Source organism: Pollachius pollachius (genome assembly GCF_949987615.1).
Source record: "Pollachius pollachius genome assembly, chromosome: 6".
Taxonomy (NCBI): Eukaryota; Metazoa; Chordata; class Actinopteri; order Gadiformes; family Gadidae; genus Pollachius; species Pollachius pollachius.
The window spans coordinates 8052767-8078321 of NC_136939.1; the positions used below are offsets into that span (position 1 = coordinate 8052767).

At 49.0% G+C, this 25555-nt stretch overlaps 1 protein-coding gene across 1 annotated transcript in view; it reads left to right on the forward strand.

Annotated features, from left to right (window-relative positions):
• Positions 1–25555, forward strand: part of fat3b (FAT atypical cadherin 3b) — a gene marked incomplete at both ends in the record, with an annotated part of 65925 nt that overhangs the window by 34340 nt on the left and 6030 nt on the right. The window contains 26 exons of the mRNA XM_079739038.1: positions 296–660; positions 1096–1249; positions 1791–1898; positions 2347–2530; positions 3306–3526; positions 5058–5510; positions 5906–6040; positions 6425–6845; positions 7790–7986; positions 10825–10978; positions 11166–11399; positions 12513–12691; positions 13172–13385; positions 13840–14054; positions 14380–14517; positions 15043–15186; positions 15467–15664; positions 16024–16301; positions 17241–17842; positions 18312–18443; positions 18629–18786; positions 19288–19822; positions 20431–20584; positions 21845–21995; positions 24051–24512; positions 25117–25375. Of these exons, the coding sequence (XP_079595164.1) occupies positions 296–660; positions 1096–1249; positions 1791–1898; positions 2347–2530; positions 3306–3526; positions 5058–5510; positions 5906–6040; positions 6425–6845; positions 7790–7986; positions 10825–10978; positions 11166–11399; positions 12513–12691; positions 13172–13385; positions 13840–14054; positions 14380–14517; positions 15043–15186; positions 15467–15664; positions 16024–16301; positions 17241–17842; positions 18312–18443; positions 18629–18786; positions 19288–19822; positions 20431–20584; positions 21845–21995; positions 24051–24512; positions 25117–25375 (6445 nt within the window). The remainder of the gene's footprint in view (positions 1–295; positions 661–1095; positions 1250–1790; positions 1899–2346; positions 2531–3305; positions 3527–5057; positions 5511–5905; positions 6041–6424; positions 6846–7789; positions 7987–10824; positions 10979–11165; positions 11400–12512; positions 12692–13171; positions 13386–13839; positions 14055–14379; positions 14518–15042; positions 15187–15466; positions 15665–16023; positions 16302–17240; positions 17843–18311; positions 18444–18628; positions 18787–19287; positions 19823–20430; positions 20585–21844; positions 21996–24050; positions 24513–25116; positions 25376–25555) is intronic.

Consider the following 25555-nt stretch of genomic DNA (forward strand, 5'->3'; position numbering starts at 1 on the left):
ATTTACCCTTGTTGCCATGGGAACGTTATTAAGTGACGTAATTACGCGACATGAACGTCATCGAAAAACTGCATTTTTCGCAAGTTCCCGCAATTTTTGCAAGTTCCCGCAATTTCCTCGCATAAAATTGCAATAATATGCCGCATATTTCATCGCATTTTTTAAGAAAACGTTCCGCATAATCAAGGATTTTTGGCCGCAACAATCACAAAAAAACGCCGCATTTTTCTGGAGGGACTATTTACTTTACGCCGGACGACGATCAACCCATTGACGTCCCAGTTCCGCTCCACAGGTGTCGGCGCAGGACCAGGACTCTGAGCAGAACGCGGTGGTGAGCTACCAGATCGTGGCCGACATCTACAACAGCACCGACTACTTCAGCGTGGACAACGCCACGGGCGCGGTGGTCACAGCGCGCATGCTGGACTTCGAGCTGGTCCAGCGCTTCGACTTCATCGTGCGGGCGACGGACGGCGGGGACCCCGCGCTGGGCAGCGACGTCAGCGTCACCGTGACCGTGACCGACACCAACGACAACCCGCCGGACTTCAGCCAGCCCCTCTACGAGGCGTACGTCAGCGAGCTGGCTCCCCGGGGACACTTTGTGACCTGCGTGCAGGCGTCCGACGCCGACGTCTGCGACTCCGGCAAATTAAGGTGTGGCCCTCCTGACAATACAGAGTAAGAAGGCCCTTTGTGCCGTAGGAGAGCTAAACAGGGGTTGGGATTGATTCGTGAATAACATTAGCACATTCAAATCCTTGAAGTCGATTGGGTTTCAGTTTCTTCCTTCCGTTTTTTTAGCGCCTTTAATTCAGGCCGGATATTTGTTTTTTATATGTCTCCTAAAAAAGAGAGAAAAGCAATGAATGGGGGCTTTTGTTTTGTTTGATAATCAATAATTGAATGTATTTGCGTGTACTCAGCAACAGTATGGGCACCGCTCGCCAAAACCTGCGACTCCATGAATACAAATGAATCACATCATTATAGTTTATTAAACTAAGCCATCCATTTCAATGTCATCCCATCCCACACTTTCCAAAACTCCTGATTGGGCATACGATTTCTGTTTTCTCACACTTTTTTTAGGTACAGCATCGTCTCCGGCAACGAGAGGATGACCTTCACCATGGACGCCCGTAGCGGGGTGCTCAGCCTGTCGAGCAAGCGGAGGCAGGGCCTGAAGCTCTCCTACCAGCTCAATGTGTCCGTGTCCGACGGCGTGTTCACCAGCACCGCTCAGGTCAGACGTCTTGCCTCAACCCATCCGCGCTGTATTCTACTGTCAATGTTCGCTGCTCTTCTTATACGCTAACACGGTGCACGATGTTGACATTTTGTCTCAACTCTTGGCACCTGCGATTTACGAACCGTGGCGATAAATATTCATTCGATACACAGCGCTTAAGGATCAGGCAATAGCCTTTGGCAACCTTCTTCATCATCATCAACCTCTTCTTCCCCTATGGGACATAAGGCTGCAATGAGCACTCTCCATTGCATTCAGCTCCTTGCAGCATGTTGGGCCTATCCCCTTGACAGGTTCATCAGTTTTGTGCCAGGTGTTTTTTGGCACCCCAGGTATTATTTTGCCGCGTGGTGTCCATCTTGAGGCGACTTTTGGTGATTTGGTCCTGCTCCAACCTCAACACATATCCTAGCCATCTCAGGCGTCTGTGTGTGATCTCCTTGGCGGTCTCCCGCCTTCCCGTTTTCTCCGCGACCTCCTTTGCGACAGCCATTCCTCAGCTTGTATGCATCTCTACGTCGCCGCCCTCCCTCAGGTGACCGTGCGCATGCTCGGGGCCAACCTGTACAGCCCGGTGTTCAGCCAGAGGTTCTACTTGGCTGAGGTCCAAGAAAATGCTCCTCCGGGGTCAAAGGTCATTCAGGTGTGTGTGATTCCGTTTTCTCCTCCATAAATCACAGAGTCGCTCGCAGAGAAAATAAGAGATTCCTCGCTTGTTGTTGTTGGTTGTTGTTGTTCCGGATGCTGAAGCTGTTGCAAGACCTCCCTCGAGAGGCGTGAGTGTGTTGTTCTGCAGCATTAACACCCCGGACGTTGATCGCTTTACTATATTGTACCTTTATTTGAACATCAACAACTACCTCAACACTGTAAATATTATATTCTGTCTACTGTATCTGTAACATAATGTTGTGTTTATTTCTTGTTGTCTATTTGCACTATTATGTTACAATGTTCTATGTTCTATGTTGTGTGGTAAATATATTATTTGCACATTCAGAGTAAGGGGAAACGCAATTTCGGTCCTCTATGTAACTCGGTGCAGGGTGGGTCTGATAAATAAAGTTCGCTTTGACTTTGACTTTGGCTAGGTCCGTGCCACAGACGAGGACTCTGGGCTGTTTGGCCAGATCACCTACTCCTTCATCAACGACCTGGGGAAGTCTCAGTTCACCATCCACGCCGACGGGCTCATAGCCACCGCGCAGACGCTGGACCGAGAGAACCCGGTCAACAAGGACATGGTGCTCACCGTCATGGCCCTGGACGGAGGAGGTACCGCTCATTTGATGTATCTCTCTGCTTTCGCTGTCCTTCTGCTCTTAAGCACGTTGTACCGTATTGCTTAAAGGTGCTGTAGGTGTGGTTCTAGAGCTGTGAAGAGAGAGACAAGAACTGACGTCCTGATTGGACAGAAATTGGCTTTCAACTCTAAACAGATATTCTCACAGAGTGCTTCACTCATTGACAGCTGACGAATGGCTCTGGCATTCCTAACCAATCACATTCAAATAATATCTCTGAAGTCTTCTCCAACAGCGGCTTTGATTAGGCGCTATAAAAATAAAGCCTTACTGCCTTACTGCTTGACTATGTCCTCTATGACCGTTCTTACTTCCTGATTCACTATATCCTCTAAGACTCTCCTGGCTGCCTGTCTCTAAAACCTTGGCTGATTGGCTCGTTTTTGAGCCCCAGGCTGTGTCTCCTTCAGCACCTTCTCTACAAACAGAGCCAGGGTTTCCCACAGCACTTAACAGTTTAGGCGGACCCCTAAGCAACACATGCATGCCTTTAAAAACAAAAAGAAAAGAGATTGATTTTTAAATTTTATTTATTCTTTTTATTTATTTTTAATTGTAAATATTTGACAAAAGTATAAAATAAGCTAAACTTCATTCACGCTCTGTGTATAGATCAAGAGAGACTTGCGGAACAGGCTGCAGGGCAACAGAAAGAGTGTCTCCCCCCCCCCCCCGAGAGCCATACGTATTCTGCCTCTGTCCTCTCAGAGTTGTAGAACTAATCCGTCTCCGGGTTCCTCCCCCAGGCCGCGCGTCCTTCTGCACGGTGCGCGTGGTCCTGGGGGACGAGAACGACAACGCCCCCCGCTTCCGGGCGGTGGAGTACCGCATGAGCATCAAGGCCAACGTGGGCAAGGGCTCGCTGGTCACCCAGATCCAGGCCACGGACGCCGATGCCGGGCTCAACGCCAGGGTGACCTACTCCCTGTACAGCGAGGCGCGCCACTCCCTGGTGGACGTGCTGGAGGTGAGCACGCTCACACTCATGGCGTCGGTTGGTTTAGTTCGACTCGGTTAGGACTGTGCGAGTCATCAAATTTTGATCGCGATTTTTGGGTCAAACGATCTCCAAACTAATATAATCGAGTTGAAACAATCTTTTTTATTATTATTATTATTTATTTTTTTGGTCAATTTGTTTTATTCATTAAATGTTGTATAGAAATAGAACAGCTGGATGCGTTTTTGTACATTATTTTCGATTTGAACATTTTCGATTTGAACATTTTGTGTGTTTTTTTAAGAGGAAAATCAAAGATCTCAAATACAAAGTTTTGCGTTGGAGAGAAATGCAGAATAAATGCATCAAGTTTTCAAACTCAAAAAGTAAACGTTTGAATAATCCTGATTTATATATTGACCAAAATAATAATGATTATGATTTTTTCCATAATTGAGCAGCCCTTGACTCGGTGTTCATCAATGTGGCCGTGTTTTTCGTATTCAATTCCATTCAGCTTTATTTGTAAAGGGTAGGGATCCACTCCCTGGTGGAGGTGCTGGAGGTGAGGACCTTCACACTGGTGTTGGGTTGTTTCATTAGTGTCGGCGGGCCATGTTGTCTTTTTTGTTGTATTTAATTCAACTTTATTCGTAAATCGTTTGATAAAATTGTCTCCCGTATTACTTTAACTCTGACACGAGTGCCACCATGTAAAAAAAGTGGGAGAGTTATTAAGCAAGGTTAACCAAACTATATTTATTCTGAAAGGACGGCCTATCAAAGCAAGATACAGGCAAATCCCAAACCTGAATATGGAGATATTCAAGGTCTGCTTCACTTGACACTTGACAAGTAAAAAGTAATGAAATAAAATTCAGATAAAAAACAAAATGACAGCAAATCAACAGTGGAGACAGAATAATGATGGAATAAGATAGTGTATAATAAATTAAACAAGAGCTCCCTGTCAGTAAAAACCAGGTTAAAGAAGTTCAATCAAATTTGAGTTTGTGCTTACAAATCCTTGACATGCTGTCTAGCGCCGTCCTATCAAAAAACAACACTATCATATAGCGCTGCTTCAACATTGTGGTGGTGTGCGAATGGGGCTGTGGGGGGCAAAACAGGGCCAAAACCCAGAGGATGAGGAACAGTTTTACCCCCCTAGCAGTCAGGCTCCTGGGGGAATCCACTACCCCCAAGCCAACCCCAGGCACGATACCACAAGAGACCATTTAAATACATATTTACTGTAATTGCAACATTTTTGCACTGCACTGTATTTTTCATTACAATCAACCGTGGCTGGTACTACTACCACTCGACCACTTTACATTTGCTCCTTATTTCTATAACATATTGAACTTATTTTTACTTACTCATACTTATTTTTCTTATTTGTACGTATTTTATATATTTCTATATATCTATTTACTCTTTATTGTATTGCTGCTGCTATGTGTGTTGAGGTACCAAGCCTAAGAGTCGTACTCTTGTGTACTTGAACAATAAGAATGTAATAAAGGTAATTCTGCCTCTGACGATGCTGCTGCAGGTGGAGCCGGACAGCGGGTGGATGATGACCAAGAGCACCGTGGCCCACCTCCAGGGCGCCGTGCTGTCCTTCTTCGTCAAGGCCTCCGACGGCGGCTCGCCCCCCAAGCACTCCCTGGTGTCGGCCTTCATCCACGTCCTCCCGCCCGACGCCCTGGTGCCCTCCTTCAGCCAGCCGCAGTACTCCTTCACCCTGCCCGAGGACGCGGCGGTGGGGGCGGCGCTGGGCTCCGTGTACCTGGGCCCCGGCCTGGCGGGGAGCTTCGGCCTGGTGGCCGGGGAGACCCCCGACAGCAACCGGGAGGGGACGTTCGCGGTGGACGCGGAGACGGGGCTGATCCGGCTGCTGCTGCCCCTGGACTACGAGAGGGTCAGCGTGTATCGATTCAAGGTGTCGGGAACGACGAGGAGGGACCTGACCGAGTCGGTGGCCACGGTGGACCTGGAGGTCAAGGTGAGGGAGGGAGAGAGAGGGGGAGAGAGGGAGGGAGAGAGAGAGAGAGAGACAGAGAGAGAGAGAGAGACAGAGAACTAAAAATTGATGTTAATAGTTGAGAGTTAAATGAAGCCTAACTTTCTCACTGAAGCCGTCCCATTTGTTCTCAATGATCACGAGATATTAAACGAAAAAAGAAATACACCCCCTGCTTCAGACCTCGTAATCATAGTATCGCTTTAAAGCTATGAGTGATTCATTACAGTACTTAAAATGCCTGTGCGATGATTCATGCAATTGGATTATCTCGACAGAGTTCTCCACACACTGAATTTTCTGAGAGATTCTAGTGATTTTCGAACTAAATGTGTGATGGCTGCAGCGGATGGGTGGCTCACCTGGAATATGTACAGGTCCTGGACGTCAACGACAACCAGCCCGTGTTTGAGTCCAGCACTTACGTTGCCACGGTGTTGGAGGGGATGCCAGTAGGGACCAGACTGATCCAGGTGCGAGCACTTGACCCCGACTGGGGCTCCAACGGACAGGTGGGTAACGTGCTGCTTTCGACAAAAACACCTTCCACCATCGATATTCAAACACTCCACCAGAAAAAGACTTTCCTTAAAGGCTCAGTTATGGTTCCACATGGACACAACGCAATGACCACGCAGTCGCTTCGACGCAATCGCGAACCTGTTTTGGTTCTGCGTCGGGTTTAAGTGAGCGGACCAATCACAGGTCTTTCTGCTGCGTCGCCTCGACGCAAGGATACGATTTTTGGGAGGCACACATTCCCTTGCGGTGGACGCAGGGAGGGTCCGCAAGGACGTAATGGGTCCGTAAACCCCCTTGCGTTGCGTCGATGTGGAACCAGGACTAAGCCTGAACTTCTGTCTCTTTGTCACTTTGTTCGTTTCCTCAAACCCCAGGTGACCTACAGCCTGGGCCCCCTAATCACCCCAAACCCTGAGTCTAAGAAAGACCCCCGGTCCCAGAGACCCCCCAGCGTCGCCACCCCCGCGCCGACGGCGGCCGCCCCCCCCCTGCCCTTCGCCATCGACAGCAAGACGGGCTGGATCACCACGGCCGCGCCCATGGACCACGAGGGCTGCTCCGCCTACAGCTTCCGGGCGGTGGCCTCGGACCTGGGCGAGCTGGGGTCGCTGTCCGCCGCCACGGCGGTCACCGTGGCGGTGGCGGACGCCAACGACAACCCGCCGCGCTTCGAGCGCGAGTACTACCGCGGCGCCGTGCGGGAGAGCGACCCGCTGGGAGAGGTGGTGGCCGTCCTGAGCACGGCCGACCGGGACGGCAGCGAGGAGAACCGCCTCGTCAGCTATTACATCACGGGTGAGAGGGGGGGGGCTATATTTCACTGGAAGCTCAGATGGGCGCAGTGCGTTTGGAAGATGAAAGTCAGATTTACGGCCCGACGTACCGCATTCGGCGAAAGTCAATATGAGTTTGGCTCTGTTTTGACTGATGTGTTGTTTGACTAATGTCACCTCAAAGGTGTGTCAGCTGAAATAAATGGACATGGGCTCAAAATAATACGTTTGCTTATTTAAAGCCTGAAATTTGGAACGTGCCTGTATTTTCCATGCCTCTATAATCCAACGGTTGCCCCAGCTCGGATCCAGCAGTTATTATATGTTATAGCAGAACAGCGGTTCCTACAGTGTTCAGTCTACACAGGGTTCATTTAAAACCTCTACAGGTCCTTTTTTAACATTTTATTAGTGCTGGCTGGAGTTTGTGATGGCCAATTACACGTTTACAGATCCTCCAGCAACATGATTGGTTAAAACCAATATGAGTCTCAAGAAAGAGAAATGCCCCGACCAATAGATGTTCAGCTTGTCCACCGTATCGTGTAGGTATAACATTTAAAGTCTGACTTATGATTGGCTAGTGGTCCCCTAACCTCTTAGGTCACCTTTCTTCAGGTCTGAAGATCCTGATGACTCCAGCCCTAAAGTTTTCCCAACACATCCTCTAAACCCTATGAGCATAATGTGCATTGCGCCACACTAAGTGCTTGTTGTGTAGCTTGTAGCTTGGCATCGTTAGGCAGTCTGATCATAAAGTACGGGGCATTTATTAAACCTCAACATGATTAAAAAATGTAATAATAATATCAGTGCGCACATCCCTGGGCCCGCAAGATCGGGGTACACTCGCTGCTGTAAACAATCCCACACAGTTGTGAGATTCTCTATGTTTGATTTTCTGTGTGGCAAATCAAACAACCCTGACGATGATAATAATGGCTGGTCCGTGGTGGTTATCTGCAGGGGGTAACCCGCGGGGTGTGTTTGGCCTGGCCCTGGTGCAGGGGGAATGGAAGGTGTACGTGAGCGGGCTGTTGGACCGCGAGCAGCAGGACTGGTACCTGCTCAACATCACGGCCAGCGACGGCCTCTACGTGGCCCGCACCGCCGTGGAGGTGACCGTCATGGACAGCAACGACAACAGCCCCATCTGCAACCAGGTGAGGTGGGCGGTGGCTCGGGTCGATGGGGAATGGGGGTGGACAGCGCCCGCTTGTGATGTCACTCATGGGTCAATTTGGGAAAGTGTAGTTTAGTATGATAATTGAAGTATAATTGAAGTATAATCGCTATTGTGGTATTCAGATGGATTTAATAAAGATGATATGCAGCACTAAGGTTTTATTTTCAATTTAAGCCACGCTGGTGGAAAATTGAATCATTACGATTCTTGGACAAAAATGTTCAAAAATTAATATTTATTCTAAATGAATGAAAAAATTTATTAGCCAGGAGTGTGCATACAGAATTAGCTTTTTCTTTCAATAATATACTAAACGTGTGTAAAATAAATGTGGCAAAATAAAACACTTTAAGTGCATTCATTCCCACCCTTATGCAATTACATGAAGCTCCAGATTGTAAATCAAGGACATTACACCCCTGCAAAGTGTTATTCACGTTGTGAAGAGAGTAGTGCTGTTTGGGAATACCCGATACAGTAATGACTCCTTGGTTCCCTTTGATTGAAAATGAGGCTTCTCCCACTCAATTATACAGCTAGTTATGGAAACAGAATGCCAAGTGGGTCATTACCCATGGATGATTACCCAAGCATAATGTACACATCAGAGCACTTTAGGCTTTGTGGACCTTTTTTCCTATACTGTTACATGCTGATGTCTCTATGAAAACCATGTTGGTTTATAAGAATGAGTTTTAATTGAGTTTCTCGTCTTGGGACTCTTTGTTAACACAGCCATCGATGCAGAACTGCTGCTGTAGAGCAAGCCAGTGATTACACACATTCATGCGTCCTACACTAATGCCCTTTTTACCCTCCGCAGACAGATTATGTTCTTTCTATAGAAAGTTCATGCAAAGTTGAAATGTTCTGTTAAAGATCCAGTTAAAAGCAAAGCTTTTTGGTTTTCTTCTCATCTAAGACATATGGTAATATGTCTTAGATGAGCGTCAACTTAGTAATATATGCCATTGTGTTAGTGCTACTAAAATAACAATGATAAAAAAGGTGATTTTAAGTGTTAAAATCCTATGTATTTACATATGTTTCCTGATTGGACATACAGAGCGCATGATTTTAGTCTTAATAGTCTATAGCTAGGTGGTACTGTACCACATACCTTTGGCATCTCGTTGCTGCATTTATGTTGGTCTGGATAAAAATGTATCTGATAATAGCATAGATAAATCATAGATAATATCATAGATAAATCATTGAAAATATCATAGATCAATGATGCTCATGCAGTATTGATCTATGATATTATCTATGATTTAGCTATGATTTATTTATGCGGGTTGTTCGTATATTTGTTATTGTGTTACTCGCCTAGTCTAGCTTTGGGAGGGATTGTGGACCTCCATCCTGTTTCATAGGACCGATGAAGGAGATTGCAGGGGAGAGATATCCCCCACCTCAAGAGGGTTCCTCTGCCGACACAGGAGTGCCTAGACTCTGTGTCGCTGTCACACTGCTCATAACGGCACCGCTGATACGATACTGCTCAACGACCAGTATCTGGTACCTAGCTTTAGGTAATGGTAAAGTCATAGAAAAAATCACAATGTTGCCGTGGGCATAACAACTCAGTGTCAATGAAAGCCCTCCCCCTCCTGTTCCGTGAATAACAGAACACAATGCCCAAAAAACTTTTTTTGTCTATTATTAACTATTCTAATGTAATTAGAATATAGTTCTAATTCCAGCTGAAACAGCGGGTTCACTGGCTCTTTAAAGAAGTTGGAGAACTCTGGCAAGACTTTTTTCGGTTGACATTATTTATTCTACTTTTAACACCAGGCGAAGAAGATATCAATACATGATGGTATTGGGGTGGACAATGTGTTTACAATTTATTCAATTCGTTTTAATTATTTTTTAATGAATTCCTCCTTATTACATATGCATTGAAAGTTAATGTTTTGGCACAAATCTTTTCGATGGTAAACGTCCCGATTCATCAGACATTTGTGATTCATGCACGTTAATGAACTGAGGCAAATATAAAAGAGAAGGCAAACAAAAACAACGACAGAGGCGCATAGCGGGGGAAGGTCATTAGAATGCGCGTCATCCCCATCTCTCTTCATTTAACGTCGGAGCGTACGCCTCCATTCCTCCTAATTAGTGGAGAAACTTTTATTCGGCTTCCCGACAGCCGCTGAATCACTTTGATTCCTCCCGGCCCGGCCTGCCTCTCTCCCCCCCGGCCTCTACTCCCATAATCTCTCTGTTTTTACCTCCCCCCTCTCTGGCAGTCGAGGAAATTGGTCTGTGTGGGATTGAAGAAAGCGTTGTTGTTTCGCTGAACTCTGAACACCAGCGGCGCTTGACCCTGTCATGGTAACGGGCTTGATTTGTTTTGTTATTTAAAGCGGGGGGGGGGGGGGGGGGGGGGGGGGGGGGTGTTAAGCAGTCAATTAGAACGATAGACAATATAGTGTTGAGCAATTACACAGGCCTTCAACTTATGCGTTCAGTCGAAGAAGAAAAAGAAGGAGAAGGAAGACAAAGGGGTGATGATGTATGCTTGGAGGTACTTGGCGCGGACCCAAGGGTGATGGCAGGGCATTTCGATTCTGGGTTGCCAATTCTACGGGCGATCCTAATGCAAGCTGATCGCGGTTGTTTAATGTGTCTTTTGAAGTGCTGAAACAGACAGTCAGTTTTCATTGTGTATGTTTGTGCATGTGTGTGTGTGAGTGGGAGTTTGTGTGTGTGTGTGTGCATGTGTCTGTCTGTGTCTGTGTGTGTGTGTGTGTCTGTGTGGGTTGGTGTGCGTGTGTGTGCGATTGTGTGTCTGTGTGTGTCCCAGGCCGTGTATAGTGCTGCCTTTCCCGAGGACATCCCCACTAACAAGGGCATCCTGACAGTTGGAGCAACAGATGCTGACTCAGGCTCCAGTGCTGAGCTCCAGTACTCGCTGTTTGGCATCGGCGTCGAAGACTTCTACATGGACGCCAACACCGGTGCTCATGCCGTTTCCTCCCCCATTATTTCACCCCAATTGCAACGAGTTTGATCATTTATTTGTACTTAGTAAAGATCCGGGTCAAGCCTCTCCTGTTGATGTTTCTATAATCACAATCATCCCCTGTTTAATCACGTCTCGCCCGGTTGCGTCTAATTCCCGTTGTCTTTCGTCGGCGTTCCCAGGGGAGCTGCGCTCGGCCGCCCTCATGGACCGCGAGCGGACGGCGGTCTACCGGCTCATCGCCCAGGCCACCGACGGCGGGGGGCTCTTCTGCCGCTCGGAGGTCTCGCTGCGCCTGCTGGACGTCAACGACAACGCGCCCTCCTTCTCCTCCGGCGTGTTTGTGGCCAGCGTGGCCGAGAACGCCGCGCCCAAGGCCCTGCTGACCCGGCTGCAGGCCAGCGACCCCGACCAAGGTACATTATACATTTTACATTTTGGGGATTTTGCTGACGCTTTTCATCCAAAGCGACTCACAACCATTCGTTCACACATTCACACTCTGACGGCGAGTCAACCGCGCAGAGCGCCAGCCGGCTCGTCAGGAGCCGTCAGGGTTAGGCGTCTGGCTCCGGGACACCTCGACACACAGCTAGGAGGAGCCGGGGATAGAACTAGCAACCTACCGATTACCAGTCGACCCACTCTACCTCCTGAGCTGCTGCCGCCCGGAAAAAATATGAAGCTAGGACGAAATTGTTTCCTGAACGAATACGACACAAATTGAAGGGCTTTCACGTATCCTCGGAAACATGGGAAAGCACTGTGTTGGCGAGGCGTTGGCATTGGTAAAGGATGGGCTTTAATGAGGGAGAACGTAGGGTTTAAAGGGCCCTCCAGATGAGTCTCGATTAATTTGTACATCGGTCGATTTTAATAGTGTCATGTGCAAATGACGTCTCTTTACGTCCGATCCAGGCGCTTGAGGACCCAATTAGCTTCTGTTGCCTGGCGACCGTATGAGTCAAGGCCTCACACGTTGGCGCCATAGTGAGCACTCGAGGTTTGTGTCTGCAAGACGCCAAAGTGCCACTTGCCTTTGCGTGTGCGAGCGATTGCCTGCCCTCTGGAGTGGCCGCCCCTCAGCCTTTATTTCGACCCAGTGTTTCCCTTCAAAACCGCCCATATCAAGTGCTCCGAGCCATAAGCACTTGAGCCTTGCTGTTGTGAAATTAACTAACATTTAGTTTTCATGAGATGTTTTTATTTGATGCGAGCAGTACTTTGCTGTGACCAAAGAGACACGCGTCGTATAAAGTTTGAGCTCATAACTCTGAGGCAGACTGCAGACGTGTAGCAGGAGCGAAAGCCAGAACGTTTCCTACGAGCCGCTACACACCACTACGTTCGCCTGCCCCCCTTGTACGAAGATATAAAACAACATTTATCTGAAGACACAATTCTAGAGACGGAGATAGCACGGTCTATCTGGGAGCACGGTGTAAACACATGGCTGATGGAGATAGCACGGAAGAGGAATCACTCTGCATACACTTATTCCTGCTCTGTGTATCAAATTGCTCCCCAAGGCCTGAACCGTACGGTGGTGTACTCTCTGGTGGACTCGGCCGACGGCGTGTTTTCCATTGAGCCGGTGTCAGGGGTGCTGGTGCTGGAGAGGCCACTGGACCGAGAGACCCAGGACTCCTACCAGCTCCGGGTTCAGGCCACGGACCAAGCCGGGCAGCCGGGGGCGCTGGCCTCACAGGTGGGTTAGCACCAGATAATATGAGGTACGGTCGGAAAGGCAAAGTAATGTACAATACACAATTTCAGAATTTCCTCAGCCTCATAATTGTCTAAGTCATATTTGGCCAAATTATTATGTCTGTCCTAACTACTCGCTTAATGCTGCTGATTCACTGTGCCTCATTGGCTATATCCCCAGCAAATCAGAGTGCTTTTGCAATCCATATCACTTTCTGTCATCCAAGTCATCTATTTGACCTAAAGGCATTTTTGACCCAGTACAAGATGAACCTTGAAATATGCATTAGGCAATTATGCTAAGAGGCTAACGATCAATTTTTCGCCATCTCTGTAGAAGGAAATGAGATTTGATAAGGATTTGAGAAACTGCGGAGGATTCACCCCCGTTTGTAACCGGAACCAGTGGATGCTCACGACCGTCGTCAACACATCCCCTTCTTCATAGCCGTCATGAGTCCATGTTCCATGTCTCTCCCAGGTTGAGCTGACCGTGTTGGTCCTGGACGTCAACGACAACGCCCCGGTCTTCCAGAGGAGGGACTACACCGCCACGGTGCCGGAGGATGTTGCCGTGGGAACCGAGGTGCTGCGGGTGTTCGCCACTAGCGTGGACATCGGACCCAACGCCGAGATCACTTACAGCATCCGCTCGGGGAACGAGCTGCGGATGTTCACCATCAACAGCAGGACGGGTCAGTGATCACAGGAGGGATCACAGGAGGCCTGATGCCTTTGGTTTAACCTTAAGCTAGTGTAATCCTTTGTAGGCCTCATGCTGTGTTTTAAAACCTTGAAGGTACAATGGCCGAAACACACATTCTGTGATCTAACGATAACTTTAAGGCTGCAGGAATCAAGGTTAATCGCTCCGACTCAGCATCAGCGCAGAGAAATCTCATTCTAAGTATTTTCAGCAAGCATGTCTTTTCGAGGTTTTAGGAATAGCTTGAAAAAGCAAAGGTTGCATGTTGTACCTTTTTATATCCCATTAAAACAAGTTTCATCATCAATTTTACTATACAACCTTGTACAAGCTGAAATTTGCAACGCCCGTACGTGTGTACGACTTTAAAGATCTGTGTGTGTGTGTGTGTGTGTGTGTGTGTGTGTGTGTGTGTGTGTGTGTGTGTGTGTGCGCACACGTAGGCACTATTTCTGTGGCCGACGACCTGGACTTTGAGGTGTGCAAGGACTACTACCTGACCGTCGAGGCCTGGGACAGTGGGACTCCGCCCCTTAGCTCCGCTACCATGGTGACCGTGGAGCTGATGGACGTCAATGACAACGCCCCCGCCTTCAGCGAGGAGATATACAACGTGCTGGTCAGCGAGGACGCCTCCATTGGCCAGACCATTACCAGGGTAACATGGGCTTCTTTTCTGTCATTCATTATCATCTTATCCTGTCGTTTTTTTTTCCGTTTTGAATCGAGAATCGATTTGAATCGTTGACCCCGCAACGTTTGTAATTGAAGCAAATCGGGATATTCCGGAAGACGAGCATCCCCCTCTAATAGCTGAAGGTTTCTAACTAATTAAACTTGAAGAAAAGCTTTTAAATCTGACCTACAGCACCTCTCTATGTATATATAGCTTTTTTTCAATTCATGCCCTCATTTGTCTCTGAGTTTAAGTGAAACTCCACCCCCACTCACTCCGCTGTTCCCTGCATGTGTGGTGGACGCAGCTGCTGGCTGAGGACCTGGACAGCCAGGTCAACGGCCACATCACCTACTCCATACTGAAGGGGGACCGTGGCAACCAGTTCTGGATTGACCCCGTCACCGGCCTGCTCAAAGTCAATAAGCGTTTGGACCGAGAGCTGGTAAGGATGTGTCTCCGAGTACAATAACGGCAAAAAGGAATCGATAGTAATTTTACGGTTCGTGAGCACGGGCAGAGTGGAATACACCGGGACCTCTCAAGGTGAACGCTAATGTCTCACATTATGCACGAGGGAGGGCTTCACTTATCAGTTTGTACTTGCAAGCATAAAGGTATGTGGCTTTGTATCAATGCTCCGATGCACACTCTCTCTCTCTCTCTCGCTTTCTCTCAAACTCTCTTGCTTTCTCTCAAACTCTCTCTCCCTTTCTCTCGGGCTCTCTCTCTCTCTCTCTCTCTCTCTCTCTCTCTCTCTCTCTCCATCTCTTTCTCTCTTTGTCCTTCCTTCTTTTTATCCTGCCCTCTCTCTCCCTCTCACTCCCTCTTTCTCTCCTGCCCTCTCCTTCTGACTCTCTTGCTCTCTTGCCTTTTATCTCTCTCTGTCTCTCTCTCTGTCTCTCTCTCGCTCTCTCTCTCTCTCTCTCTCTCTCTCTGACTCTCTCTCTTTTTCTGTCTCTATCTGCAGGTACCTAGATACTCTCTCTCGGTGCAGGCGTTTGACAGTGGCTCCCCGGCTATGTCCTCCACTGCCACCGTTAACATCGACGTATCTGACGTGAACGACAACCCCCCCGTCTTCTCCCCCCCCAACTCCACCGCCGTCATCCAGGTAATGCCCCACTGTGTGTGTTTGCATGCGTGCAATGCATGTATGTGTGTGTGTGGATACATGTGAGTATGTTTGTGTGTGTCTGTGTGTGTGTGTGTTTGGGTATGAGTGTGTTTGACTGCAACCATGTGTTAAAGCCCATGCACCGTACCTCTGCATGTGTGCACGTCTCTGCGTGCACATGCAGGCATGAGAGTGCGTGTGCGGTGTGTGTCTGTGTGTGTGTGCGGTACATTGATCCTGGATGTCATTGTGTCACATCGTATCCTCCTGCTTCCAGCTGAACCAACCGGCCGGGGCCAGTCTCCTGCAGCTGACGGTGAAGGACCCCGACTCCCCCAGGAACGGCCCCCCGTTCGAGTTCCGCATCGCCGCCGGCAACGAGGGGAACTTCTTCTCCCTGGACCGGTCCGGAACGCTGAGGACCACCCGGGTGCTGGGACCCCAGGCCCGCCGGGAGTTCAACCTGGAGATCCAGGTGAGGCGCTGAGACCGGGCTTAAGGGCATTCTGCTGGTTCCTTTCTTTATGGACCTTTATAAAAGGCACTAAAAGCATCTTAAAAAAAAGTGAATGGAAGAAAGATTTACCACCCTTTCTCTGGTTTAGCAGCTCTTTTGTTACGCCAATGGAAGCATAGAGAATGCTGGAAGAAGAACATGGCTTTGCACCATTCCCAGATCCCTTTTCCATGGATATTTTGTCGATTTTAAAATGGAACCAAAATACTTTCACTACCATAAACCGAAAAACAGCCATCCGGTAAAACACACTCAGACAGCGTCTTCAAATGTCTTCAAAATAAGCCCATTGTTGTGTCTGGTTGTGTTTGTCCCAGGCCAGTGATTCCGGCCGACCCCGTCTGGCCTCCTCCTCCTGGGTGTACCTGAGGGTCATCGGCAACAGCCAATACAAGCCCTCTGTCTCGCCGCTGGAGGTCTTCATCGTCATGGTGACTGACTCCTTCCCGGGCGGCCCCATCGGCCGCATCTACGCCACCGACCGCGACGTGAACGACGTCCTCTCATACACCCACAGGCCCGCACTCAGGAGCATGTTCCAGGTCAACCGGCAGGACGGCAGCATCGTGGCTCTGCCGGGGCTGGAGCCCGGCAGGTACCTGGGACACGAGCACTTCCTGTCCCACATGCACACAACGAGAACACTACAACCACTTCCTGTCCTACATGCACACAACGAGAACACTACAACCACTTCCTGTCCCACATGCACACAACGAGAACACTACAACCACTTCCTGTCCCATATGCACACAAGCAGAACACTTCCTGCCTCACACACAAACACACAAGGAGAACACTTCCTGTCTGACATGCACACAAGGAGAACACTACAACCACTTCCTGTCTGACATGCACACAAGGAAAACACTACAACCACTTCCTGTCTCACACACACACACACACACACACACACACAATGAGAACATTTCCTGTCACCCATACACACAAGGAGAACACTCCCTGTCTAAGATGTAAGACTGGACTTTACTTCACTGAGCCACTTCCTGGCTCAGTGAAGTAATTTAAATGCACCACATACAAAAAGAAGACTATACGCCCACAGGGATTGAGGTTACTGGACTCTCTGAGCGTAGACAGATCTTATCTTAGGTTTGTTCAGTGAGCCTCACCTTTTTTTTGTGCGTGCGCAGGGTTTGGAGTGAGCAGGGAGAGGTAGCGGTGAGAACCACAGTTTTTATAGCAAAAAGGCTTGGGCTAGATTGACATCAGGGCTGTGCAATGAATCAAATTTTGATCGTGATCTTGAATCGATACATACAGCTGGATACATATTTGTACATTATTCCCGATTAGAACATTTTCGAAAGTTCTGGATAAACGCTGAATAAATGCATCATGTTTCAAACTCAAAATGTATCGTTTGAACGATCTTGATTTCAGTAATGACCAATGATTTTTTCCATAATCGAGCAGCCCTAATTGAAATTGCAAACTTGCACGTTGAACCTTCTAAGTTTGAGACGTCTGTGCGACTAGTTCATCCTCACCCCTCCCCCCCCCGCCCCCCCAGATACCAGCTGAACGCCACGGTGAGCGACGGCCGCTTCGCCGTCATCGCCGACGTGTCTGTGCGGGTGGAGCAGCTGACGGAGGTGGTGCTGCGCAGCGCGGTGGCCGTGCGCTTCAGCTCGCTCTCCCCGGAGGACCTGCTGGGCCGCTACCTCAGCCAGGTGCGGCTGATGCTCCGCTCCCTGGGGGCCTGGGCCTTCCCGCCGGGCCAGGTGGACTTCATCCACGTGCTGGGCGTGCAGCGGGTGGATGGCTCCGGAGACGTGGACCTGTTCCTGGCCATGGAGCGGCCGTCGGAGCCGGCGGGGACCGGCGGTGGAGGCGGTGGTGACGGAGGCGGAGGTGGTGGTGGGGGAGACGGCTTCTTCTCCCCGCAGGAGCTGTCGGAGAGGCTGGCGGAGGCCCGGGCGCGGGGCCAGTTCCGGGGGCTGCTGGCGGGGGCGGAGGTGCTGGACCAGACCTGCTCCGGGGAGCTGGACTGCGGGGACATGGTGTGCGAGCAGACCCTGGTGATGGCGCCGCGCGCCACCGTCGCCTACAGCACCGAGCGGGTCAGCCTGGTGTCCCCCGCGTTCAGACGCATGGAGGCCTGCACGTGCCCCGGTAATGCCCCGGTAAAGCCCCGGTAAAGACATTGTGCTGCTGCACAGTGTCTGCCGTCGGTCGCTCTGTTTGGGATTCTTCAGGGCTCCTGAAGGTCTTCAGTGCTTAAATCAGTCCAGCTTTTCTTAAAGGAGTGTGTGTGTGTGCGTGTGTGTTTGTGTTTGTGTGTGACTGTGTGACTGTGTTTGTGTGGTGTGTGTGTCTGTGTGAGTGTCTTTGTTTGAGTGTGAGTGTATTTGTTTGTCTGTTAGTGTTTGTTTGTCTGTGTGAGTGGGTGTGTGTGTGTGTTTGTTTGTGTGTACGTGTGCTTGTGTGTCCCGTGTGTGTAATTAGATTGAAACGACACATCTTTCGTATTACTATAATGTCGCTAAATTGTTTGTAATTCCCAGTTATGCTGTTAAGTAATCACAGTGCATTAGAGTTTGTGCTTGTTCCGGTCAATACATCCCTCTCTGCCCCCAAACAGGGGGATTCTGCTCCACTCCTCTTGAGCTCTGTGAAGGTCAATCCTGTCCATCAGACATGCAGTGTGTACGCTCCGGTGCGACAGCGCCCTCTGTCTGCCAGTGTCAGCCCGACAAGCTGGACGAATGCGCCGGTGGGTTCAGCTGATGGTCTCAATATATGCAAAGTAGAAATTCAAAAAGATGTTGAGGAAATTGCGTTGCTGAATAAATTGGCCTGTGTTGTATAAGTGTGTTGTTGTTCCAAGTGGTTGTATTAGCTGAAAATCCCTCTGCTTGCTGATGTTTCCCTGGTGTGTTGCGTGAATATGGAGAGCAGGCCAGACCTCGCTGAGCTTCTCTGGGAACAGCTACATCAAGTACAGGGTGACGGAGACGGCGGCGGGCGGCGAGATGAGACTAGGCCTGAGGATCAGAACCCTTCAGACCAGAGGGGTCATCATGTTCTCACGCACCAACCCGTGCACCATGCTGAAGGTACACACACACACAGGCACACACGCACCCACGCACACACACACAGACGCAGAAACACACAGATTAACCCCTGCACTATGCTGAAGGCACACACACACACACACACACACATACACACTCACTCACTCACTCAGTCACTTCTAACTCACTCACTCACACACACACTTACCCCTGTACTATGCTGAAGGTAGGCACACACACACTCACACACTCTTACACACAGCCACACACACAGACGTCCAAACACACACACCCACACACTAAACCCTGCACTATTCTGAAAGTGCACACACACACATGCACGCACACACGTCACAGACACAAACACACACACACATATACACACACACATACACTAACCCCTGCACTATGCTGAATGTATACACACACACAGGCACGCATGCATGCACACACGCACATTCACACACACACACACACACACACACACTCATTAATTATTGAGTGACATGGTGATTGGATGGCCTGGTTTCCTCTGTACAGATCGAGGGCGGCCGGCTGTGGTTCCAGCTCGAGTGTGACAACACGCTCGGCATCATGGGAATCTCCGGCCGTCCAATCAATGACGGCCTGTGGCACGCCGTGGCCCTGGAGCTCACCCACAACTACAGCCTGCTGTCATTGGACGACAGCTACGTGGAGCGCCGACGAGCCGCCCGGGCCCCCGTCCGCCTCTGGCCCCTGGCCCCCGACTCCTCCTTCTTCTTCGGGGCCCAGGTGAGGCCCCCCCCGGGGCCGGGGGGGGAGCGCGGCGGCGCGGGTTCCGGGGCTAGCCAGGGCGAGGCCCCGGGGGAGCCCAGGGACGCCAGGGCCCCGCCCAGGGCCCAGGACGGCTTCCAGGGGTGCCTGGGCTCCCTGCGGCTGAACGGCAACGAGCTGCCGCTGCAGAACAAGAGGAGCCGCTTCGCCGAGGTGGCGGGCCTGAGCGAGGTGAAGCTGGGCTGCGTGCTCTACCCGGACCCCTGCGTCAGCCAGCCCTGCCTCAACGGGGCCCTCTGCAGCAGCCTGCCCCCTGGAGGTCAGTGGGACTGGGAGCGGGGATGCCGGATCTGAATTCAGCTTCTAGTTGCGAGCGTGTATACCGGCGGTTGATAACTGAATGTTGTTGTTGTTTAATTAGAATGACATGGATAAGGTTGACTTTAAAGCGGATGTGTTTGTTTTTAATTAGCTTGATCTGACACAGTCTTCCAAACTGTTGAACAATGAAGGCAACATCTTTGGTTTGAAATGTGCGCTCAAACGCATTCTGTTCGGCTTTTGGATGAATTACTCTGCGGGGCAATGCAGATAAGTCTTGCCAAGTATATTTAGCACCATTGAAACACAAAGGCCACAAAAGCTAGAAATTAGAAACTTTTAAAACGACTCAGGTTAAAAGATTTTCAGAAAAAGGGTGAACGTTAAAATAAAGCATAAGAAGGCAAGATAATAAATGAATCGCAGATTATTATTAAAAAATTTTAGAGCTGCAAACGATATAAAAAATTGTAGTGTAGTAGTCAGATATCACATGTCCTGGGGGCTTTTTCCACACCTGGGAGTGTTATTTGTGGGTTGAGATGTTCCCACAGGAGTATTTCGCTTCCTACAAAGTGATTTCCGCCACCCTGTCACCTTTCTCAGGTTTCGGGTGCAGTTGCAGCGCTGGGTTCACCGGAGGGCGCTGTGAGGTGGAGCTGACTTCCTGTCTTCCCAACCCGTGTCAGAACGGGGGCGCCTGCACGCCGGCGGGGGGCTCCTTCCTCTGCAGTTGTTCCCGAGGTCTCGTGGGACTCGTGTAAGCGAGTCCCGACATCACAGACATACGCGCACAGACACAAACGCACACACGCATGCACGCACGCACAAGCACACACACACACACACACACACACAGACACATATGAGCGCAAAGACAAACACACGCGCAAACACACACACACACGCACACAAAGGCACGGTAAAGCCTTAATTAGGGATTGTTTGACACATTGTTCATTTCAACAAGCGTCTGATAAGCGTTGCACGTTGGTGTCAGTGCTGTGTATGCACGGCGTGTGCACGCCCACACAGATACACAAACTACATTACACCTAGGGTATGTGTTTGGATTAACAGTACTTACACCCACACACACACACTCATATTTCATCGCACATCAAAGATATTTCATCGTTCTAGCCAATAGCTTTGATATTTTTTTAAAACTAATTGAGTTTAACTGTATATCATTACTTGCTGACTGCCTTTTTAATTGTATGTTGTGATCCCTTTGACAGACCCTTTCCGTGTGTCACCACTAGAGGGTAGAAATGTTACCTCTACTCATTTCCTTCTCTTTAATCGCTATCCCTCAAATTTCCCTTTTTCTTTAACTCAAACTACAGATTCAGAGTCAAACCAATTATTAAAAGTACAAGCCTCAAGTAACAAGTAACAGATTGACGTTTTGAATGTTAACCACTTCGCCAGTCGTAGTCAAAACCCTCTGCTGCTTCTACCCATTTAATAACAATGCCACCCTTTAAAAGGGGCAACAATCCGCCCATAACAGAAGATATAGGCAGATACTCTTGGTTTTACATGAAAGCTTTGTCAGAGACACAAAGCCATGTTTTCCGAGTTCTAATAGGAGAAAATAATTGAAAGGGGAAAGTGTGTTATCCTCTGTTCGTTGCTATGTCAGTGGGGGGTCGCGTTGTCATCTTGGAAATGGTGAACTGGGCCAGTCAATATTGTTCATGGCTGTCTGTGTTGTGTGTGTTTGTGTTTATTTCTCTTTGTGCTCACAGCAGACAAATCCATAAACTGCTTCTCGCAACCAATACTTTTTAACAATATAAATATTACAATCATTTGAATATATACTTTGAAATGTCACATCTTGCTATTTTACTCAAGCAATCAAACCCTCCGAAATGATAAGCAGAGACAAAGCAGACATGAAGCTGAACTGAATCTCTTCTAGCGCCCAAAACCACTGTGTTCCATTTTCTTTACTCGCACACATCTAGTGACTGGTGCCATGTTTCCTCTCCCCCTGGTCTGTGCCCAACAGGTGCGAGGAGGATGTCAACGAGTGTCTGAGAGAGGAGTGTGCGAACGGAGGGGTGTGTGTGAACACATACGGGGCCTTCTACTGTAACTGCACCCTGGGCTTCGAGGGACGGCTCTGTGGGGCCCCCAGCGATGACGAGGGTGACACACAGGTAACAGCTTCGTGATGAAGAATCCGGAAAAACGTATACGTTTACAATCGACGGGCGCATTTCCTGTTGGTTTATGGCTCAACATCCTTGTCAATGCATCAAAGGAAATGGATGAGGGGGACTTTAAGGCAGATGGTTGTGGGTTTAAATAACTTGATCTGACTCACTTTGGCAGACTTCAAGAGTGTCACTTATCTTTGTTTCGATATGTGCGCTCCAACACATTCTGTCATGTAGACGCTTGGTTGGGTATGATAGGGACCTGAATGAATTACTCAGACTGTGCGGCCCCAAAGATAAAACTTATAACGTTTATTTTTATAGCACCATTGAAACGCAAGACCTTCTATAGTGAGTACAAAGCTAGAAATCACATGTAAAACCATTAAAAGAACAATCGTTAAAAGACTGTTAAAAAAAAGGACAAATGTTAAATCAGGGTTTGGGTTAGAGTTAGGGGAATTAAGAAAATATTTTTATCTAAATATTTTTTTAATCTTAAACTGCGGCAAACTATATAATAAATAATTAGGTTTCGAGGAAGGCATCAGGTTCTGAGGGCTTGTTCCACCTCTGTGAGGTTAAACACACGATTCCTGAAAAAAGAATCTGTTTAAAACTAGTCTTTTTTGTGTAGTTTATAGCAACGCAACATGAATCATTCACTCCCATTTTTCTTAACTCCATGCTGTTGTGTTCCTCTGCGACTAAAGTCCATCATCTCATGTTGGAACATGGTCGCAAGATTCACTAAGAAAAACACCAAAAACCCAATGGGAACTATTTCTACACCCAATTTCTTGTAAAGACAAATTGTAGTCAATGATATTGAATACAATCCTTTTATTAATTTTTTAACAAACTGCATGCTGCTCATGTTGTTACGATCTGAGCCTGGATGGATTATTAACCTGCGTTGACCATGTGTTGAAATGAAAACAAACCACGGTGTGTTGTACGACCTGGGGAGAGGGCTTGTCAGGAGATAATTACCTCTGCTGCTGATTAAGTAGATACAAAACATCGCTCTTGATGATGTGTGTAATATATATATTTATCAGTAACATGTATGTATATATATATATATATATATATATATATATATATATATATATATATATATATATATATATATATATATATATATATATATATATATATATATATATATATATATATATATATATATATATATTATCAGTCACTTGTGTTCGTGTCACTGTGTTTTTCAATATTTGTAATAAATGAGGCAAGGATTCCCCAGACAAAGCCTCTGTGAAAGTCACGCAAAAGTGGCATAAGAAGCAATACAACTTTGCATCAAAGTTAACAGATTCATACTATAATATTGTGACTTAACATTCTTGTTTGTGTCTTTGCTTGTTTGTGTTGGTGATTGTTGTGTGTGTGCTTGTTTGTGTGTGTGCTTGTTTGTGTGTCTGCTTGTCTGTGTGTTTGTGAGTGTGCTTGTTTGTGTGTGTGTGCGTGTTTGTTTGTGTGCCTGTTTGTGCGTTCGTGTATTTGCTTTTTTGGTGTGTTTGTGTGTGTTCTTGTTTGTGTGTATTCTTGTTTGGTCTGTTCTGTTTATGTGTGCGCTTGTTGGTGCATATTCTTGTTTGTGTGTGTTCTTGTTTGTGTGTGTGCTTCTTTGCGCGTATTCCTTGTTTGTGTCTATTCTTGTTTGTGGGTTCTTGTTTGTGCGTATTCTCGTTGGTGCGTGTTCTCGTTTGTGTGTGTTCTTGTTTGTGTGTGTGCTTCTTTGTGCGTATTCCTTGTTTGTGTCCCTTGTTTGTGGGTTCTTATTTGTGCGTATTCTTGTTTGTGTGTGTTCTTGTTTGTGTGTGTGCTTCTTTGCGCGTATTCCTTGTTTGTGTCCCTTCTTGTTTGTGGGTTCTTGTTTGTGCGTATTCTCGTTGGTGCGTGTTCTCGTTTGTGCGTGTCCTTGTTTGTGCGTGTGTTTGTTGTTGCATGCTCTCGTTTGTGCGTGTCCTTGTTTGTGCGTGTGTTTGTCGCTGCGTGCTGCCGTTTGCGGGCGCGTGTCGCCGCGGCGCCCAGGCGGAGCCCCTGTCCTACATCGGCCCCGGGGAGATGGTGGGCATCGGGCTGCTGGTCTTCGTGGTCGCCGTCCTGCTCCTCGTCTTCGTGGGCTTCAGGAAGAAGATCTCCCTGAGGAAGGAGTCGGACGGCGGGGGCGGGGCCAGGGGCCGGGCCACCATGGGGGTGTCCACGGTAACCTCGGAGGCGGACTACATGCTGCGAGAGAAAGGCGGCGGCACGGCGGGCATGGAGTTCCAGGCCATGCGCGCGTCGGCGGGCTCTTCCTCGGGGACCTCCGGTTGCTTCGGCGACGGAGGCGGAGTCGGCGGCGGCGGCGGCGGCGGCGGCGGCGGCGGCGGTCCGCCTCAGGTCATGGTGCGGCCCAACTGCCACTCGCCCCAGCTGCCGGGAGTCCTGTGCGGGGGGCGGGGAGCACTGAGGGCCAGAGGGGACCGGGCCACGTCCAGCGAGGGCAGCCAGGTGGGGGGGCCGCCCGTCTGGGATGCCTGTTGGGTTTGTTTTTCTCTGTTTGAGGGAGAATAGGGCCCAGGGTGGGCGTCGTGGAAGTGGTTATCACTCGAGTTGAAGTCGAAGGTTTTTAAAGCGAAGCTGTGCTGATTGATTTTAATTCCGCTTAACGAGAGCACACTTTGCAGTCTTCCCCGGCGGCTCTCTGAAGCTGCTCTTCGTAGACCTCATTTGGTCCGCCTGCAGGCCTGTGATGGGGGCCGACTTTCAGCGTGGGAGCGTATAGCGTCAGGCTACAACGCAAAAAACGAAAAACACGATGGAAACTTGTTGCTGCCATGGTAACATATGGACATAAGATTGATTTTGCATTATGACAAAGCCGTTATATTTACATGATGACACAAACACAGCTGATCACAGCTCAAGCACATGGGTCCATGTCTTGTTGTGGGTTATCCAACACAATGCCCTTCTAGCCTGATGGCAGCAACACAATTCCATATTTATTGATCCAACACATGTCAAATATGTTTAGCTGCTAACCCTAACCCTGTTGGGGGGGGGGGGTGTTCATCATGTATGTACGTTTTTATATTTTTATTTTCTCCCGCAGTTGAGCAGCTTCCTGTCCGACACGTCTCACCTCCGGGGCGGGGCAAGCAGGAGGGGCGTGGCCGTGTGCAGCGTCGCGCCCAATCTCCCGTCGGCGTCTCAGCGTCACTCGGAGCGTAGCCCCGCCCACAAGGTGTCCTGGGACTCGGTGGGGGGGCACGGGGGCCAGAGGGGCCAGCCGCTGGACGACCGGGAGCAGGAGTGGGGCCAGAGGGCCTTCCAGCTGGAGAGGACCCAGAGAGGGGACTGCAGCCCGCCGGGTGAGTTCCAACGACCGGCTGGGTTCCAAAGGTACCGTGGTTAGAACACAACCGGTCCTTGGACCGGGTGAGTTCCAAGGACTGGTTGGGTTCCATGGACTGGGTGAGTTCCAAATGTACCGTGGTTGGAACTCACCCGGTGAGTTTTCAAGGACCGGGTGAGTTCCAACCACCGCTCCA